The sequence below is a fragment of the Medicago sativa genome, chromosome 2 (assembly GCF_051527215.1).
Source record: "Medicago sativa cultivar Bolivia chromosome 2, Bolivia_mono, whole genome shotgun sequence".
Taxonomy (NCBI): Eukaryota; Viridiplantae; Streptophyta; class Magnoliopsida; order Fabales; family Fabaceae; genus Medicago; species Medicago sativa.
Window position 1 is genome coordinate 37,946,672 of NC_140750.1, and position 18,256 is coordinate 37,964,927.

At 35.5% G+C, this 18,256-nt stretch overlaps 2 protein-coding genes and 1 long non-coding RNA gene across 5 annotated transcripts; 1 reads left to right on the plus strand and 2 right to left on the minus strand.

Moving 5' to 3' along the window:
* Window positions 1-373: 373 nt before the first annotated feature.
* On the minus strand, window positions 374-5,756 carry LOC146946708 (uncharacterized). The gene is made up of 4 exons (XR_015026798.1): window positions 5,550-5,756; window positions 3,623-3,723; window positions 2,397-2,560; window positions 374-1,036 (listed from the first exon to the last, which is right to left on the minus strand). It is a non-coding gene; the product is annotated as an uncharacterized LOC146946708 (long non-coding RNA).
* Window positions 5,757-6,293: 537 nt separating this feature from the next.
* On the plus strand, window positions 6,294-11,440 carry LOC146946709 (FAD-dependent oxidoreductase family protein). 2 transcript variants are annotated; one of them, XM_085744647.1, is made up of 9 exons: window positions 6,294-6,451; window positions 6,534-6,591; window positions 6,686-6,794; window positions 6,879-6,987; window positions 7,065-7,116; window positions 7,212-7,358; window positions 7,449-7,560; window positions 10,446-10,572; window positions 10,777-11,440. In XM_085744647.1, exons 1-9 carry the CDS (start codon window positions 6,351-6,353, stop codon window positions 11,234-11,236), a joined length of 1,275 nt encoding a protein of 424 aa, XP_085600773.1. In that variant the 5' UTR covers window positions 6,294-6,350; the 3' UTR covers window positions 11,237-11,440. The 2 variants fall into 2 exon arrangements, with proteins under 2 accessions (XP_085600773.1, XP_085600772.1); XM_085744646.1 differs by having other exon boundaries at window positions 6,318-6,451; window positions 10,440-10,572.
* Window positions 11,441-12,378: 938 nt separating this feature from the next.
* On the minus strand, window positions 12,379-17,388 carry LOC146946710 (ATPase 8, plasma membrane-type). Of its 2 annotated transcripts, none has more exons than XR_015026799.1 (14): window positions 17,139-17,388; window positions 16,716-16,934; window positions 16,480-16,617; window positions 16,086-16,400; window positions 15,553-15,879; window positions 15,238-15,357; window positions 15,010-15,132; window positions 14,788-14,892; window positions 14,376-14,685; window positions 13,620-14,134; window positions 13,353-13,526; window positions 13,094-13,244; window positions 12,795-12,964; window positions 12,379-12,723 (listed from the first exon to the last, which is right to left on the minus strand). XR_015026799.1 is itself a non-coding variant. In XM_085744648.1 (14 exons), the coding sequence occupies exons 1-14, from the start codon at window positions 17,187-17,189 to the stop codon at window positions 12,627-12,629; spliced, it is 2,847 nt and encodes a 948-aa protein (XP_085600774.1). In that variant the 5' UTR covers window positions 17,190-17,388; the 3' UTR covers window positions 12,379-12,626. The 2 variants fall into 2 exon arrangements, 1 of the variants encoding a protein (XP_085600774.1); XM_085744648.1 differs by having other exon boundaries at window positions 13,062-13,244.
* Window positions 17,389-18,256: the final 868 nt, after the last annotated feature.

Below are 18,256 nucleotides of genomic sequence, written 5' to 3' on the forward strand. Positions count from 1 at the left end.
AGAAGGCCAACACTTGGATGCCTCACCGTGACAAATAAGCCACTGTAAGTGCCCCTGCGATCAAACATCGAACTGATGCTCCAAATGTAGTTAACTTATGGCAAGCAACATCTGCAAGTTCACATCCCAAACCACACATGTATTGTATGCATAGTTGCGCCCGCACATCCCTCCCAGAAGTTCTTCGTTCCTCATCAAAGGCCTGAATCTCCACTGCCATTGTGCAGAAGAATATTATTATGGCAATGATAAAGATTAAGCGTCGAACTTAATATCCTCCTCTAGCTAAACAGGACCTTTGTACATCTTGACATAATATAGGAAACAACTAAATCATACACAAATTGCAAAATAATTTAATGAGGAAAGTAAATAAATGCAAACAACTGTATTTTATAACAATTAAATATGAAATACATCTTTTGTACACTAAACTCCAGCTTGTATCTGAACAATATGTGAGTTACATTCAAGCTCACAATTCCGCATGTCATATGAAAGCGTACAACAGGGATTAGGAAAAAAAAACATATTTGGGCTGTTGTCGTAGTGTTTGAAAAGCATAAAAACACAATGTAAAAGCTCCTGTTGTGCATTGTGTGCCTCAATCAAGTGAAGAAAGCTTCAGTTGCTGCTGCTGCTGCTTTCATCTGTTAAAAACAGAAAGTTACCTAATTCGCTATATGAACGGAGGAAACGAACGGTGAAGACATGAGTCGTGACGGCCGATGCAAGCACGCAGTGGAGAGCGGATGCAAAGACACATGTTGAACGTGCATAAACTGATGTGTGGAGGCTGCAGTGGATGGGGAGATGAAGGCAGTTCTCAACAATAACAGTGACTACATACATTAGTTAGGCAAGGAAGAAGTCGAGACACACGAGTCTTGTTCGTCACAGGAACTACCTTTCTTGTTGTATCTACTTGGATCATCGAGCCATACGAGGGAGCTGAGGCATTTGTTTTCACAGTTTGTGTCTCATAGGGAGTGATGTTGCTTCTGGCACAAAGGTGTTTGTGAGTTTGTGATTGTTTCTGCAACGGAACAAAGAAAATATAATGTGGCCGTTACATATGTATGAAACTGTTAATGGTGTTATTACAGAAGAATAAGAATAAATAAGTGTGAGGAATAGTAACGGTTAAATAAGAAATGAGTTGGCAGTGGAGAGTATAACATTCTCAGGTCCTGGAGACGTACACCTAAGAATTTTGATGATGTAGCACAAAATAGAGTACATGGCAGACATAGAGATGAGCTAGCAGAAGGAGAAAGTTGGGAGCTGTTTTAATAAGTTATAATTGATATGCAACATATTGTTAACTCTACAATAACTTATAATGGTTAAATTTCATATGTTAGCATGATGTGGAATTTCAAAATAATCACAATGTACATTAGTCTGTAACAATTTCTGGAAAGAGTATTTTTTTGTCATACCAGTGAAACATGAAGAACTAAATTACAATAAAATTATAGATCCAGAGCACTTACATTTATCCCTAAACACTCAACTCAACAAATATGCTAACTGATGCTTGATAACAAAATCTAATAATAGGACACGGGATTTGTTCAAATATCCTTTAAAGCAACTACACTGTACATTGTTTATAACCAATGTGATCATGCTGATGACATGATCACGAGATCAACTTTCAGTCTCTATATATCCAATGATCAATATACAATGCAGAAATTATTAGATACACAAGCAAAAGTAAGTTGTGTAATCACCGTGTTGCTCTCTCATTTCTACAGTTTAAAAAAACATTCAAAATATACAGCAGTTTTCTTGTTGTACATTACATAGTAAAATAAATACATTGCTTGTGTGTTATAGACTAAGTTCCAAAATATACCACCAAAGCATTGTATTTCCAAAAATGATTATAGACTAAGTTCAGTTTATAATAAAACTCTAAAACATATATAATATGAGCAGCTCAACAATGAAAAAACAGAAAAACTAACTATAGCAATGTCAAAGAATATATTCAAACATTCTAATCACAATATAACAAAAACATATTAACTATGTAATTTCAAAAACATTAAAACATGGTGTCCAGAAAAAATGCATCCAAATAGGAAAATTAAATTTGTAAAGAAAGCCTTTATTGCAAAAAATTGTGACTATTAAACTAAAGCTACAATAAGCATATAATTAACCCGAACAATGTAGTTATGTTGCTGTCTAGTCCCTAACATGAAAAAAAAAAAAATGTCCCCAAATTGTATTCACGAATCAATCATTGAAAAAACAATTGTACTGCGTCATTTTGTTTAACTTGAATTACAATAACCTCCCTTCGGTGTACCAATATTTTTCAAGTAGTAGTATGGATGAACAACTACTATAAGCAAGTAACAGTTACAGAAGTAACTTTGAACCTGGATGAGCCTGGCGTTGAGCAAGCCTTCAAAAATAGGTGCCTTCCTTCAGCAGGGGACAGGTTTGGCTGGTACTTCAGACACTTCTTTCAAATTGGTATGTCGTCCAAAAACTCAAAGTACAAACTCTGCCGCTAATTAAGTCAGAATTCCAACATTAATGCCTGCATTAATAGCAAAACCATAATCAATTTTGAAGTAGAAGCGTAATTGACCAACAGAAAAATAATTTCTAGGAAATCAATCAAATGCATAAGTAGCAGTTGGATTATACTCAATTTTGGTAAAGTTGTTTCTATCCGCAACACAACACAATCTCATTCTTCTGACACTTTCTTTATTGCAACAAATCATTCAGTGACACAAAAGAAAAAATTGACTAAATAAATATGGTGGATTCTAAGGTGAGGGCTCAATTAAGTCCCTCACCGGTGAAGGACAAAAAAGATACCATTAGATCTAATCAATGGTGCAGATTTGTTAGAAATAAAAATGAGAATACCTTCAAATGTTCATATACAATCTTTTCTCTATCTCTCTCTACCGTTGTCTGCTCTAATGGTTCTTCAATGGTGAAACGTCACACATTCTAGATTTCCATTGGTTAAAATCTGCCTTTTCTAAATCGGAAATAAGAAAATGTGAAGGATAAGAATCAAGGTGAACAGTGACGTTAACCACATCGTCAAAGGAAACACATTTTTGGGGAGTGATGAAGAGATCATAGATATGGACCTCTGTGTTCGAGTAGATCAATAATAAAACATACGCACTTTAACTACAAAAATCTCGAAGGACAAATCACAATAGGTAGAGGAGAAAAAAAGGAAAATGTTGAAAGCATAGGAAACATTACTGAAGATCTTGCTTGCAAACAAGTCTCTTTACAGTTGCAGTTGAGACTTGGATGAGGCGAGGAAACTTCTTGAAGTTGTAGCAAAGCTTTGCAGTTGAAAACATTCAGGGTTGGTGGTTATGGAAATTAAGGGCTATAGGATAGTTATTTGTGGAAATGTGTAGATGCTATCGTTTTTATTTTCAACAAATCTCAACCATTAGTTAAATCAACGGTATTTTCACCAGCGGCCTCTGCAACCGCTCTTTGTACCAAAAAAAAGAAAAAATCAATGGTATTTTTTTTGCGCTTCGCTGGTGAGGGACTTAATCGATCCCTCACCCTAGAAGCCACCAATAAATATTGTGTAAAATTGATTTGAAAGAAATACCTAAATGGTGAGGGAAATGATATCACATGTTTGATAGGGTCCGCACTCTGAATTGAGTTCCTTCGTTCTGGATTTAACCAACAAACGATCTTCCTAACTGCCTGCAAGCAATAAACCACTGGACAGAGTAAGTAGAAGCAAATCAGAGATAGCATTAACAGGTCTTTTGGTGATGGCAGCCGAAACCTTGGTGTTGGTGTAACGACTAGAAAAATTTAAACCAAAAGTTTACTCGATAAAAGTCTTCCATAACGGAATTAATTCGAATTACAAAGTTTTGAAATTGAAATAGAACTTAATTACAATTTGACATCCTTTTTATAAAACATAAATAGAAGGTTTAAAATACAACTGAGGAATCCTAACTCTAGACATTGTGATCTGGCTCTGATGGACTCCAGTACGGCTTATACCTGAAAAGGAAACAACTGAATGGGGGTGTTCTAACTTGACAAGTAATCAAATGCCCATACATCCAATTTACCCATCACTAATTTACGGCCTTAGATTAAATTCTTTTTATATTACTCATAAATCACTTGTTAATTAAGGATAATCCTCTAATAAGTGAACCAGTGACAGCCAAACAACTTCACTCTTCAGTTCACCCCAGCATGATAATAATTCTTATATATTTTACAATTCACAAGTTGTGAGGAACTATTGTATTCAAATAGGAACTGATCAGACAGAAATAGAAAGACTAGACAGAACATGAAAAGCATCATGAACAAAACTCATTCAATTGGTGACTTGAGTTACAGTGGTGACAGTGAATCATCAATGTGAATGGAATAGATCATGCATCAAAAGTAAACGTAAAAGTATAATTCTATTCGGATCATACACAGTAACATCCATCTAAAGTACTGATACACTCAATTTGGATTTGGTGGAACAATGAAGCATGTATTAATTAAACTTGTAAGAAAATAAAACAATCATATGATATTTGATATTACAGTTGGTTCCATCTTTATTGTTAACGCCCAACAAAGAATTGGAACTGTTGTGAAGCTTTTTTAGTTGGACATGATAAAATAGAACCGGGCAGACAATCACACATTTTTTTAATCCCTCCAAATGGGACATCGAAAAAGGAGAGAATTGTCTAGATCCCATTAGTAGGAATCCGAAGGATATATATACTGGACATGAATTGGGTGGGTTAAATCATTTGACAGTTAAGGATTTAAGGGATCAATATCTGTCAAAATTTTAATACCTGATCGGACATTGTGGTAAGTTACGATTTTGATACAGGCTGTTTTGACTACCCCACATTTTTTTTAAGTAGATGTAAAAAGATTTTATTAATATATGGCACACAAAGATTTTATTAATTTACAAGCATCAAGAGAAGGGTCTGCAAGCCACAATTCCACAAATGCGACCACAACCTGATTCTAAACTTCGAACATAATACAACACCTTAACTAACTTTAGCTAAGCATATGAACATAGAACAAATTAAGCAGGCTTCCCAATGCCACCAATAAACCCCATCTGAAGCAATAAAAAATCACGATAACTTCCATAAATCTCAAATCAAAACCGAATAACGTGTCATCTCTTAAGAGGGAGTATACTACATGATTAAGCCAGTCTCAGACATAGAGTGGATTGTAATTTACATAGAAGCAGACCTAAAAGTAATTAATTTGAGCGTGCCAGTGGCTGTGATTTTAAAGAAAGAGATTCATTTGAGAAAAAGGTAGTTTTCAATGAAAAGTGACATCAACCTTTCCTAAGGAGAAAATGGATACTATATAAGGTTGCATGCAATCAAAAACGAAAAGGTTCAAACTTCAAAAGTGAAATGCTATGAACCAAAAAGTAATAGTTTGTGTATAATAATAAGTATCAAATTTGGCAAACTAAGTTTACATTATGATATAAATAAATAATGCATGAATGATGTTCGTACCTGAGACAAAAAGCTATGTGTCATGTCATCCTAAGGATTGAATGCGTATTAATTAGAACAGAACAGAACAAATTGAGCTCGCCGGAAATTCATCAACGTTGTCAACCTTTGCTACTGTATTCAAATTGGAAATCTTGTATTTTACATGACCTGGTGATGGCGTGGCGAGAGAGATTTGGGGAGGAGAGGTTGTTCAAAATAAAATCTGGGGTTAAATATGTTTTTGGTCCCTATAAATATGTCAACTTTTCGTTTTAGTCCCTCTAAAAATTTTCTTCAACTTTTAGTCCCTATAAAATTTTCAATCTTCACTTTTGATCCATCTTTTAAAGTAAAATCATATGTAGATTTCATATTATTTAATAAAATTTTCCAGAAAAATTCAAAATATTATAAGAATCACTCCAAAAAAAATTCAGAATTTTTTAACAAAACACAAATTAAATATGAATTTTTTTAGGAAATTTTTTTAGAATATTTTACACATTTCTGCACAATTTCATTAAAAAATACAAAAATTAAATTAAAAATAGGGACCAAAAGTAGTGATTGAAAAGTTTATAGGGACTAAAAGTTGAAGGAAAATTTTAGAGGGCCTAAAACGAAAAGTAGACATATTTATAGGGACCAAAAACATATTTAACCCTAAAATCTGAATCGATCATTTTGTATGTTTATACGTGTGTTTTCAAATTACTAACATACCCCTTACTAAAATATGGTATTCCACAATTACCCATACTTGTCGTCTTTGGTCGAGCGGACATACATACCCCATAGACAGAGAAGGAAAAAAAGAAGATGAAGATATGTCCTCCGCACCCTAACCATACAATTTTGGCCCCCCGCCGTTCAATTCACAACAACCCTTCTTCTTCTCTAACTCACCAACATCCTCTCAGGTAAGGTAACTTCTTTTTCTTCCTTTTCTTCTTTACTCATTTCATCACTAACTAACCACTGTCATTCTCCTCGTTTCTCCAGGTTCGCTGTCCTTGGCGCTGGTTTCGCTGGACTTTCCGTCGTTTGGCATTTGCTCAAGGTATCGTACATGTTGTACCTACGTTCTTCATTCAATTCAATTCAATGTGTTTGTTTCAATTCACCCTAACTAACATAATAACCTTGCATTGCAGCAAAGTCCTAAGGAGTTGAACTTAAATATTCATTTATATGATGAATTTGGTATTGGGGGCGGTGCTTCTGGAATTTCTGGAGGTCTTCTTCATCCTTATTCCCCAAAAGGTATATTTTTCATCTTCAAATAACATTCATTATTCTATTCTATTCTTCTCATTTTATCACACTATTATACTCATGCTCATGTAGTTAAGCCTCTCTGGGAGGGTGCTCAGTGTTGGGAAGAGACCATAAACCTTTTCACAATTGCTCAACAAGCTACTCAACATCACATCAAACCTTTTCTTCCTCATAAAAGGTTTTTTTTTATTTTTCCTTTTTCACATTCATTCCAATCTTAGTTGCTCAACACTGCTGATGTTCACCTCACTTCAGGGGCATCTTACGACCGGCAATGGATATCAAGACTATGGCCAAATTGAATGATGTAATTTCTCTCTGATTTGATACATTTCAGAATTATTTGTTATATTAGACTTGGGTTTCTTACTGCTTGATTATATGCGTTTATGTGATTCTTAGAATGCCAAGACTTCTCTTCCTTGCTGCAGAGTACAAACACTTAACAATCAAGCCGCTCAAACTCTTTTACCTGGTCTATGTTTACCATTTGACACAGCTTTCTTTATGCCTCAAGCTCTAAATATCAATCCTCGACACTACCTTGAGGTTTCCATCACTAATTTTTTATTTTTCTCTTGTTTAAGTTTGTTCTTACCGCGGACTTTCTGATTCATTTTAATATTATATTATTATTAGGCACTTTTCCTCGCATGTGAAAATTTGGTGAAAGAATCATCCAGTCTTAACTTTGGGGAGAAACAGCTTAGTTTACACAAAAAATCTATCCATGGACTTTCTGAGTTTGAAGGTATAATGATTTGTAGTGCTTCTTCTTTTATTCATTGTGTTGCTCTCTGACTGTAAATATGCTAACTGCTTTTAAAGTTTCCTTTAAATTGAGCGGATGCAACAATTTGAAGTTGGTATTCTTATGCAAGAAATCATAAAATATAGAAAGCTCAAATATGCAACTTTCCAATAGTTGTACCAGTGTTTTGGGCTACATAGATATTGAGTTATTGCAATTTTTTTTATGAGTTGCTAGTGTCCATCATTCCTCACAAAGACATCTTAACTTACCCCATTCAATTGTAAGTCTTTCATTTACCGTTCCAATTGTTTCATAAAATAATTTATTGTTGGGCTGAGCAGTGTCTATGAAATTCTCTTTTGGCACATGATAGGTAAATCTTTTACGGTTTAGTTAGGAGAAACAAGGTATGTTGCCTATAAATAGGAATAGGGATTCTGACGGAGAGCACAAAATTAGTGGAATTAAAATTTGGGAGTGTCCCGTTACTCCTGGTCTCTTGAATATCCAGGGATTTATACATTCAATTAATTAAAAAAAAACCCTTTCCTGGTCCATTTCCTATTACCCAATATAGTGCTACACTCTTGGAGCTATGAGGGGATTTAGAGTGAAAATGGATTCAACAACGATGCCAAGATTTGTTAGGTGGCAACGCCTATTAGTGGATGATCAGTTTAGATTAGTACTCCGAAGACATTGCATTCTTTTGGGGAAGAGTGGTTATCAAGGATTTAGATGCCATTGGATGGAGAAGCTAATCAACCATAATGTACATTCATCTCCTTTGAGAATGTCCAAACAAAACATGAAGTTTATATTCATGCTTCTAGGCAACAAGAGATCAAAAGCAAAGATGAAGTACAAGAAGAGAGCCAATGGAGAAAATTACAAAAGCTAATTATGAAAAGGAGCAAGAATGGTGATCACTATGAATATTGAAGTCAGAAGTAGAATGAAAAAACACAAGCAAATATGACAGTGTGGATACCAAATAAGAAAACAACGAAGAGGAGGCAGAATCAGAAATTGATGGTAATGAAAAGAAGCAAGACTAAACATTGAATGCAGATTGCGAAGATCATTTTGCGGGAAACTAGGGAAGGATTGAGATAGTGGAAAACATTAATGACAAGAGAAACCAATAGCAGGCAAGCAGACAAGACAAAACAGAGGAAACAAAGATAGAGAGTGAAGTTAGAATAATTTCTTGGAGGGCTGTAGAGTGTATAAGCATAGATAGGTCTTCTGGCGGTGGTGATGCCAAATATAAGGTTACACAGACGGAAAAGGATGATACCAGCAGCAAAGGAAGATGGGCCTTTATTAAGGATGGAGCTGTGGGTCCTGGACATTATAACAAAGTTTCCTCCACCAAAACCATTTGATGGTGTTACTAACACAGTGGCTGCTGCCACGATGAAATTGCACAACCTTAAGCGTCGAAAACAATCTTTAAGGAGTGGTATCGCTCAGGCAGAATTTGGTAGAAACTGGTACAGAAATTCAAATTAATAGTAATTAAAATGGTTCACATCGAGAGTCTTGGGTCTCTCCTTTATCGAAATAACTGAATGACCCTCCCTTTGCCATTACTTCCTTATATATTACAATGCATAAATCTCACATAATAAAAACTGAACACATAACTGTCGACATATAATAAAAAACTGCACAGATAAGCATAAGTCAGTTTTTGTCTTCTCTGCCCCTTCTCCTACAATTCCTTAACAAGATGTCTAACAGAATGAAATGCTCCCATCAATTAAATCGCCGCACTTGGGCTTGTGTGTGGAGAAGAGGGCATTGGTAGCATCTAGCAAGGAGACAGTGAGCATTAGTGGGGCTAACTGATATGACTTAGATAACAAAGGCAAAGGATACAATCATGCAGCTCCAGAACAAAAACATAGGAATAGGGTAAACTTTTTCTAAAAAGAAGCAATAGAGGAATAAGGTAAACCTTACTTTGTTGGTTATTGTTAGGTGGTTAATTAGTTGATGAGATAATTAGTTTGAAGAAACAAGACATGATGCCTGAAAATAAGAATAGGGGTTCTAATGAAGAGTTGGCAATTAGTGAGATTAGAATAGGGGTCTATCGAATATCTAGAGATTAGTACATTCAGTCAATAAAGAAATTCCTTTTTTGATTTAGTTTCTATAAGCATGTCAGTGAGAATATTTATTTGATTCAAGTATTCATATTGGCAAAATGAAGGCTCTCATGTTTCAACGTTTTCTGATAGGACTCGAACAAATAAGGGAAACTTGTATGTGAATTGTTGTGGAAAAAGAAATCTGATCAGAGGTGAAATACCTCTGTAGCGGAAAATACAACCAAACTATAAAGAAAACAAAGACCGTTACTTGAAGTAAATCTACTTAAAGATGGATAGGAATGAACGAAACTAAAGAAGGAATCCTGGACTGAGAGAGTGGTAGCCTACCTGCTCAGCTTTCCCTCAATACCAATTCTCTCATTTCTCAGATGATTCCCTCATTCTGTTACTTCCCATAATGTATTGTTTTGATTCCTAAAAACATTCGCTCCACTCCCTTTTTCCCATGTGGCCCCCATTCTGTTGTTTCTCCCTCTCTTCTCCATTTCATACATCTGTGTCCCTACCCTCTTTACTTCCTCGTGTGTGACATTGTTTCTCATATACACTTTCAGGCTCTTTTCAGATGGCCCATTTTCGCCCCTTGTCCACTTGTTCCTCTCCTATATTGTATATTACGGGCCTATCATTTTTCATACTAGTGACTGAAATATATTTTTCTTAACTTTTTTTATGATAGCTTTTTCTTATAGTCATGAGCAGACATTTTTGCAGAGCTTTACATTTCTTCAGACTAATTAAATATCTTTCAAGTCTCAGGGGAATATGATGCAGTCATCATATGCCTTGGTGCCAAAGTGAATATGCTTCCTGAGATTTTTGGGAGGCTTCCTTTGAGAACATGCAGAGGTGTAATTGTTCACATGGAACCACCTGATTATACGAGGTAAAGTTTAATGTTTCAGCCTGACAAATGCTTTCAATCTGAAAAATCTCTAGTTTGGCTCAATTGGTGTTTCATGAAATAACTATTAAGCCTTATTACTTCAAGAGTATTGTTTTCATGGAAGGGACCTTCATTTAATAAACTATGCTAGAGATTGCATTAAAGTCATATCCCATTTTAGAATTATCTAGCACTGTTTTTCAGGTGTTATCCTGAGCATGGACCTTCCATATTATCAGATGCATGGATTTCTGTTCAGGGCTCCCGCAGTCTAAATGTTGGGTCAACTTGGGAGTGGAAATCTATAAATTCGTCGTCAAATGTTTCTAATGATGAAGCTTCAAAAGCTCTTCATCAGCTCCTGCCGAAGGCATCGGCCATTTATCCTGGAATAAAGGATTGGGTTTTCACCGGAGCAAAAGCTGGTCTGAGGGCAATGCCTCCACTCACGCCACATGGATCGCTTCCACTTCTGGGTTGTATTAATGATTTCATTGGCAGAAACCATAGTTGTAAGTATTGGTTATTTGGAGGGCTAGGTTCAAGAGGATTGTTATATCATGGTTGGCTAGGTAGTTTGATGGCACATGCTGTACTTTCCTGTAATGAAGAAGTAATTCCATCTGAGTTGACTTCTTGGAAAAACATTAAACCCAAATTTTAACATTCAATTGTCAATACTCAAATACATATTGAATATGGAAATTATGTTTTCCTACGTGCCTTTAAATTAAGGTCAATTTTGCATTATTTTGAGTGAAAGGAACATATGTTTGTAAGTTTATTCAAATTCAAATGGTATTTGAGCCTTGTAATGCAATATCAACAGTCAAAGATTGAACTTTTATGCTGTTGTAACAGTGAAAAATTGAAGTAACCATTAGCTGGAGGAATAGTCTTGTTGGGAAATAATGCAGTAGTTTGTTCTTAGGATTGATTGTTGAGGCTCGAGCATGTGAATTTGAAGATTAGAACATGAAAGACATTTAGAAACTAGTTAAAATCTACTTTTTGGGTAAAGATCAGTATTATTTAACAAGGATTAATCTCTGGTTGAAATATAATATTCAATAAAACAATATGTAGAATAGGTTCTGATGATTTTTTTGGTTTATCTTGTTCAACCAAGAATGGAACTTGAGTTAGATGAGAGTTTGTTATGTAGATAAAAAAAAATTAGGTGAATCTTTTTTTTTTTTTTGAATAATAGGCAATGGTTTTAATCTTGTGCAATTAGTTTGGTGCAGCTAACTAATTGTGTGAACCATGTTTATGGAAGTATTTCTCTTATGTTTCGATACTATTTTCTGTTAAAATACACAAAATCAAGTAGTTTAATTAATGAGTGGTAAGTCAGTCCCGTGAGCTTAGCTAAGCTGGTAAGAACAATGCATAATATATGCAAGGTCCGGGGTTCGAACCCCGGACACCACAAAAAAAAATGAGTTGTAAGTCAAACCCAATAAAATATATGTATCTTTGTTTTGTCATTTTATGAGTGGTAAGTCAAACCCAATAAAATATATGTATCTTTGTTTTGTCATTTTGTTAAGCTGAATCATCGCTGTATTGAATTGTGATCAAAGAACTGTAAAAATAGCACATAGAAAACTACATATAAGTTTCATCTCCTCTTTATTAAGCTTAAAAATAGTATTTGAAAACCTTACAATTTGGTTTACTTTATTTCCTTTTGCTTCCGCAAAAGCCATCTATATCTATATCTATATCTAGATTATTTACAAAACAGAATCATTCCTGTTCCATGCATCAAAGTTATATACTCGTAAAAGGGATTGGGATAAGTTCTGTGAAACATAAATTGCATATTTGTAAACCATCTCTCATATTTTCACTTCAATTTCGGAAGAAGAACAAAAGAATGTAGGACAATAAAAAAGATGACATTAATATAAGTCCGAGATAAGCTATATGTATTCATCTTCTCTTTAAAGCTTTGTATCTGACCACATCTTCGTGAGCAGCCTAAGTTAGTTACTCAGCTGTTTTTTTACAAATATGAGTAGACTCTTTTCTTCCATCTTTAAATATTTTTAGACTGTGTAGTGTTGTTGCATGGTATCAATGTCAAGACCCTTCAACTTGACAACTGATTCAACGTGTCCCTTCAGTGTGTGTAGCTCTCTCAACCTGCAAAGTTCAATCAACATTAGTGTCTTTGATTCAACTTCACCAAATTTTATTGTTAGTCTAATACTGACCTAGCTGCCTCAGCACGTCTCTTAGCCTGTTCAGCAATTTCAGAGAGCTCATGGTGGTGGTTGTTCTTGTGGGCCTCTTGAGAGTTAAGGCCGTGCATTGTACGTTGAGCCACGGCCCATTGAGCCTCCCTCTCTCCTTTACCATAGTCCTTTTTTGTTGTGAATGCAGTCTGCAACACCACAACGACAATATATGGTGATTAATTGATTAAAACAAAGGCTACAAACATATAAATAAAATAAAAAAGGTGGATAATTGTTCAAAACCTTGTTCTGGAGCATGTTGTCCCATGCACTACCTGTGAGTCCCATGCGGATGAGAAACTTGAGAATGTCAAGAGGAATGTATGTAATAATGCTGTAGATCCAGATAACTCCAGCCCATCTCCACCCAACTCCATTGATTCTAGCAAAGTCCCAGTGTGCATACACAGCAATGGCAGTTGCCACCTAGATTGAAAGCATTTGAATGTCAAGTCAAAACCAAATTTGATGAAAGGAAACTCTCTTTGGACAAGAAAAAATGGAAATATTTGATGGAAAAATATGGTGACTAACCAATTGTGCAGCAATGAAGGCTCCAAGAAGCATCAAACCAGGGCGCTCGACGAATGACCAGCTTCTTGACCTGGTCACAAAGATAAGTGCCTGACTAATGATACTCACTTGGAGGTAGAGAGCTGAGTTAAGTTGTTCCTCACTGTCTGCAATTGAGTGGACACCCAAGATTTTCTGAAAATTAAAAGATGTTTATCAGTTTCATTCTATGATGGTAGTTTTGTTTCCTTTATAGTGAAAAATTTAGGGTTGGTCTGAGCTACTTACTGAGAAGAAATCGGTGTCGTGAATAAGATGGAAGAAAACTGCAGTCATGATGGCCATATATGTTCCAAGAACGACTCCTGTTGCGAAGATTTCTTTGAGCTTCCATGAATCGGGAACAGGAGATGGCTTCACCCTGTCCTTGGAGATGGTCATGATGGTTCCATCGTTCAAAATGGCGATGATCAAAACCATGAAAGGGGAGAAGTCAAACTTCCAGATTAGAGCAACGAGCATGAACCCAAGAACAATACGGATTGTGATGGAAACAGCATAGATTGTGTAGTTCTTCATCCTCTGGAAGATGGCCCTACTTGTCAACACAGCACTCACAATCACACTCAAACCTGGCTCAGTCAAGACAATGTCTGAGGCACTCCTTGCGGCATCAGTTGCATCAGCAACGGCAATACCAATGTCTGCCTTCTTCAATGCTGGTGCATCGTTTACACCATCTCCAGTCATACCACATATGTGCTTCCTATCCTGCAACCTCTTCACAATCTCGTACTTGTGCTCTGCATGCCACGTGTCAAAGGTTTTTGTAAGCATATTTTCATGTTTTTTTAAAAAGGTCTGCGACTTTGATTTAGGCTCTGACATAATTCTCATAAGTTCTCTGCGACCTTATTTTTTATCATAATTGAGGCAGCATCCGTCTCATCTGAATCCGATTTTACGCAATATTATCATAATTTAAAACTGCCTACTTTTTTTTTAGTTAGGGTGTTAAGTATGAGTTTAGACTAATGTAATTACCAGGGAAGACTCCAGCAAATCCATCAGCCTTCTCAATAAGTTCATCAATTGGAATTGATGCAATGGCTGCATCCTTGCATTGGCCAAGAAGGGAGGATGAAGGGTACATGTTGGTTCCCATTCCAAGTCTGCGGCCAGTTTCTTTTCCGATGGCAAGTTGATCACCAGTGATCATCTTAACATTGACACCGAGGTCAAGAGCACGACGAATAGTCTCGGCACTGTCATGTCTAGGCGGGTCAAAGAGGGGTAAGAGACCCAAGAACACCCATGGTTCTCCTGCACTCTCCTTGGTCTTTTCTGAAACAGTCTGCCAAAATAGAAAGTAATCATGTGCATTTGTTAGAAAATATATTTATTATTCTTTTTAGAAATATAAACATGGACAGTTATATTTAGACCCTTTAATCACCTGGAAACCAACAGCCAAGGAACGCAGACCGCGCTCAGCATACTCATCGATGGTTTTGTGTGCCCTTTTCAAAGTCTCTCCCTTAAGTCCACAGAGTTCAATAATCTGATACATATAAATAAGTAGTTGAATATCTTAAATGATGTGTATTGTATGTCATTATAATTTTTCAATGAATGAAATTTTGAATGTTATATCAAGGCATATAATCTATTGGCTTACTTGTTCAGGAGCACCTTTGCTGCTTCTGTGCCAGTTGCCATTTTCGTCAATAAAGGTAATAGCTGTGCGCTTGTCCACAGGATTAAAGGGCAAGAAATGCACCTCAGTGATTCCTGCTCTTGCCTAACATGTCATAGTAATAGCCCAGTTAGAATGTTTAAGCCATTTTGCATACTTTACAAGGATACAAATAATATTTCATACAAGAATGTAAATCATAATAAATACCTCCTTGGGATCGCTCAACATATTCACAATTGATGCATCAATGGCATCTTGGTTTTCCACTCTTGAAGCTCTTGCTGCATATAGGACAACACTGTCCTTGTTCATATCAGCAGGGAAGACCTGCAGTCATAAACAATTGTTGAAGTGCAAGTTTATGCTCTTATTTGTTGATATTGTAATGAAACACTTATGAATCATTTAACAATGTTATGTTACCTAAAACTAATGCAATTTAACAATTGTAGTTCTCAAGAGATGTTGATTCATTGTCATATTTGAAATAAATACATACTATCTTTTATGTGAGCCACAAACCTCAATCAAGTTCTTGTCCACAGTAAGCTTGTTAAGAGTGAGAGTTCCAGTCTTGTCACTGCATAGAACATCCATTCCTGCCATTTCTTCAATGGCTGTCATCCTCTTGGTGATAGCTCCTTGCTGAGAAAGGCGGTGAGATCCAATAGCCATGGTCACAGACAAGACAGTTGGCATGGCAATTGGGATACCTCCAATGAGAAGAACCAACAAGTTGTCAATACCGTCTCTGTAAGCTCTATTTTGGATGGGATACATTACAATGATTTCAATCAACATTCCCACAGCAATTGAGCAGATACAGAAGTTACCAATGGATGTCAACACCTAATTCAAAGCAATCAAATTTGGATCATATGAACAATCTATAAAGCACCGACACATACACAAACACCTTGAGTCAAAGTCAGCAATAAATTAACGAGGGGGTCAAATATATAGGAAGAAAAAATTACTTTTTAAAAATTAATGTATTAAATTAACTTATAAGAAAAAACACTTTCTAAAGATATCATATCATCATATGTATATACCTTTTGGAAGTGACCAACATTGTTAGTGCTGTCAACAAGATGTGCAGCCTTCCCAAAGAAGGTGTGAACACCAGTGGCAATGACAATAGCCTCGATTTCACCTTGCTTGCAAGTTGAACCAGAGAAGACCTCTTCACCAGGGTTCCTTGTTACTGGCAAGGACTCACCAGTAAGGGCAGACTGGTCAATCTTTAAGGGATCTCCTTCCAAAAGACGGGCATCAGCTGGGACAATGTCTCCCAACTTGATACTGATCACATCTCCTGGCACCAAAATTTCTGCCTCTTGCTCACTCCATTTTCCATCCCTCAACACCTACAAAATTAAAATTGCCTAGTTCTTGTTAGCTATTGAATGCTAATAGATCATATGAATAAGTAATAACAAAAGTTACCTTGGTTTTGGGGGCAAGACCGGCCATCAAAGCAGCTGCAGCATTTCCGGCATTGTTTTCCTCAATGAAACTAATGGTTGAGTTAATGATAAGCAACACCATAATACCAGTAAAATCTTGCCAATCCGGTGGTTTTCCCTGTTATCAATATATGCATACGATACGAGTATTAATGTGTCACATATATAACAACTTAGAAAAATGAAACATTTGTAAATAATCAATCACATACATACCCCTCCATTGGCCAATACAATGGCCATGATTGCAGCTGCCTCCATCACCCATGATAATGGATTCCACATAAAACCCAAAAACTTGAGGAGTTTGCTCTCTGATTTCTCCTCTAGCTTGTTGGGTCCAAAAACTTGGAGCCTCTTCTCTCCTTCCTCGGATGAGAGACCCTCTTTGGTACATTTTAGCTGCTGAAAGACTTCATCAATTGGAATGTTTTCCTACACACATATAATCAATGTCATTATTATAATAAAAATGTAAATGGTATATTATTCATTATTCCTATTAGGGTTTTAAATAACAACGGTTACAGTCATATTGCCATATTTGATATTGCAGTCACATTGTTGTTTTGACAACATCAAAAACTGTAATGTCGCAATCCATTATTTAAAACCCTGAATATTATTTATTTGGCTTACAAGGTCCACATTCTCGTTCTTCAGATCCTCAAATGAAATATCAGTAGTCATGATGAAAGAGAAAAACTATAAAGTTAATCTTCTTTTTATATAATTAAATTTTATAATTATCTGTATACTTTCAACACTCTCCAGGTCTCTACCACCCATAGACGGTAGAGAGAAACGGAGAGTACGAAGAAGAAAGCGAACAGAAAAAAAATATGTAGAGATAGATGATGATACAAATGAAAACTGCTACACAAAAGGTAGACAGAAAGTGAAGCCTTTGGTTTGTTTAGATTATATAGTAGTGATATGTTGTTGGACCCATTGAGACAAAGTTAGAAAACCTGTGACTGCCCGTGGAATGCTACAAATTGTTGACAACGTACGTGTATGCTAGTTCATGTTCCTTGGTCTTTGTTTTGTTTTTCGTGGCTTACCAAACTCTACGGTATTCTGTGGGGTCTTAAAATCACAAGCATGGTGTCTTCAAAATCAACAGGTTGTATGAAATATATCAACCATCTCCTTGTTCTATAATAAGGAGAAAAATCATGTTAACTTTAAGAACCACATTTTGATTATAAATAATATATAGACTACGAATTCTATTTGTTAATATTTTATTTTTATATGCATATAGTCATAGATTAGGACAATTTCTACATTACGCGTTAAATATGGTATTTAAATTAATAGCTAAATTAAAATATTTTTTAAAAATTATTTTCTATCATTTACAAGGATAATAACTAAATCTATATCCACTATATATACATTGTTTTGATCTTTTGAAAACTTTTGTTTTTGTTTCCACTTAAAATTTAGAGATTTTCCCACAAAAAAAAAAATATTGAATAATTTTATTTATAAAGAATCAAAAACACAATAGTATCTATGAGATAAATCTTTGAATAATTGTTTGGTTACATTCTTGACTACCATGGTTGTAATAAGTGTCCTTAGAAGTAATGTTATCCCGTATAGGCACTAAATAAGTAATGCATTGCTATATTGATAAATAGACACATATTTTTGTGGAAGCATCTATGTCATGCAAATTGCCGTTTATATATATATATATATATATATATATATATATATATATATATATATATATGTATGTATGTATG

What these genes read in the sequence shown, in the direction of transcription:
- LOC146946709 (XM_085744646.1), top strand. Translation starts at nt 6,351, where the DNA reads ATGAAGATATGTCCTCCGCACCCTAACCATACAATTTTGGCCCCCCGC. An exon ending in ACTCACCAACATCCTCTCAG is followed by an intron (nt 6,452 to 6,533) that starts GTAAGGTAACTT and finishes TCGTTTCTCCAG; the next exon opens with GTTCGCTGTCCTTGGCGCTG. An exon ending in CCTTTTCTTCCTCATAAAAG is followed by an intron (nt 6,988 to 7,064) that starts GTTTTTTTTTAT and finishes ACCTCACTTCAG; the next exon opens with GGGCATCTTACGACCGGCAA.
- LOC146946710 (XM_085744648.1), bottom strand. Translation starts at nt 17,189, where the DNA reads ATGACTACTGATATTTCATTTGAGGATCTGAAGAACGAGAATGTGGAC. An exon ending in ATGTTGGTCACTTCCAAAAG is followed by an intron (nt 15,880 to 16,085) that starts GTATATACATAT and finishes GCTTTGAATTAG; the next exon opens with GTGTTGACATCCATTGGTAA. An exon ending in TGGACAAGAACTTGATTGAG is followed by an intron (nt 15,358 to 15,552) that starts GTTTGTGGCTCA and finishes TTATGACTGCAG; the next exon opens with GTCTTCCCTGCTGATATGAA.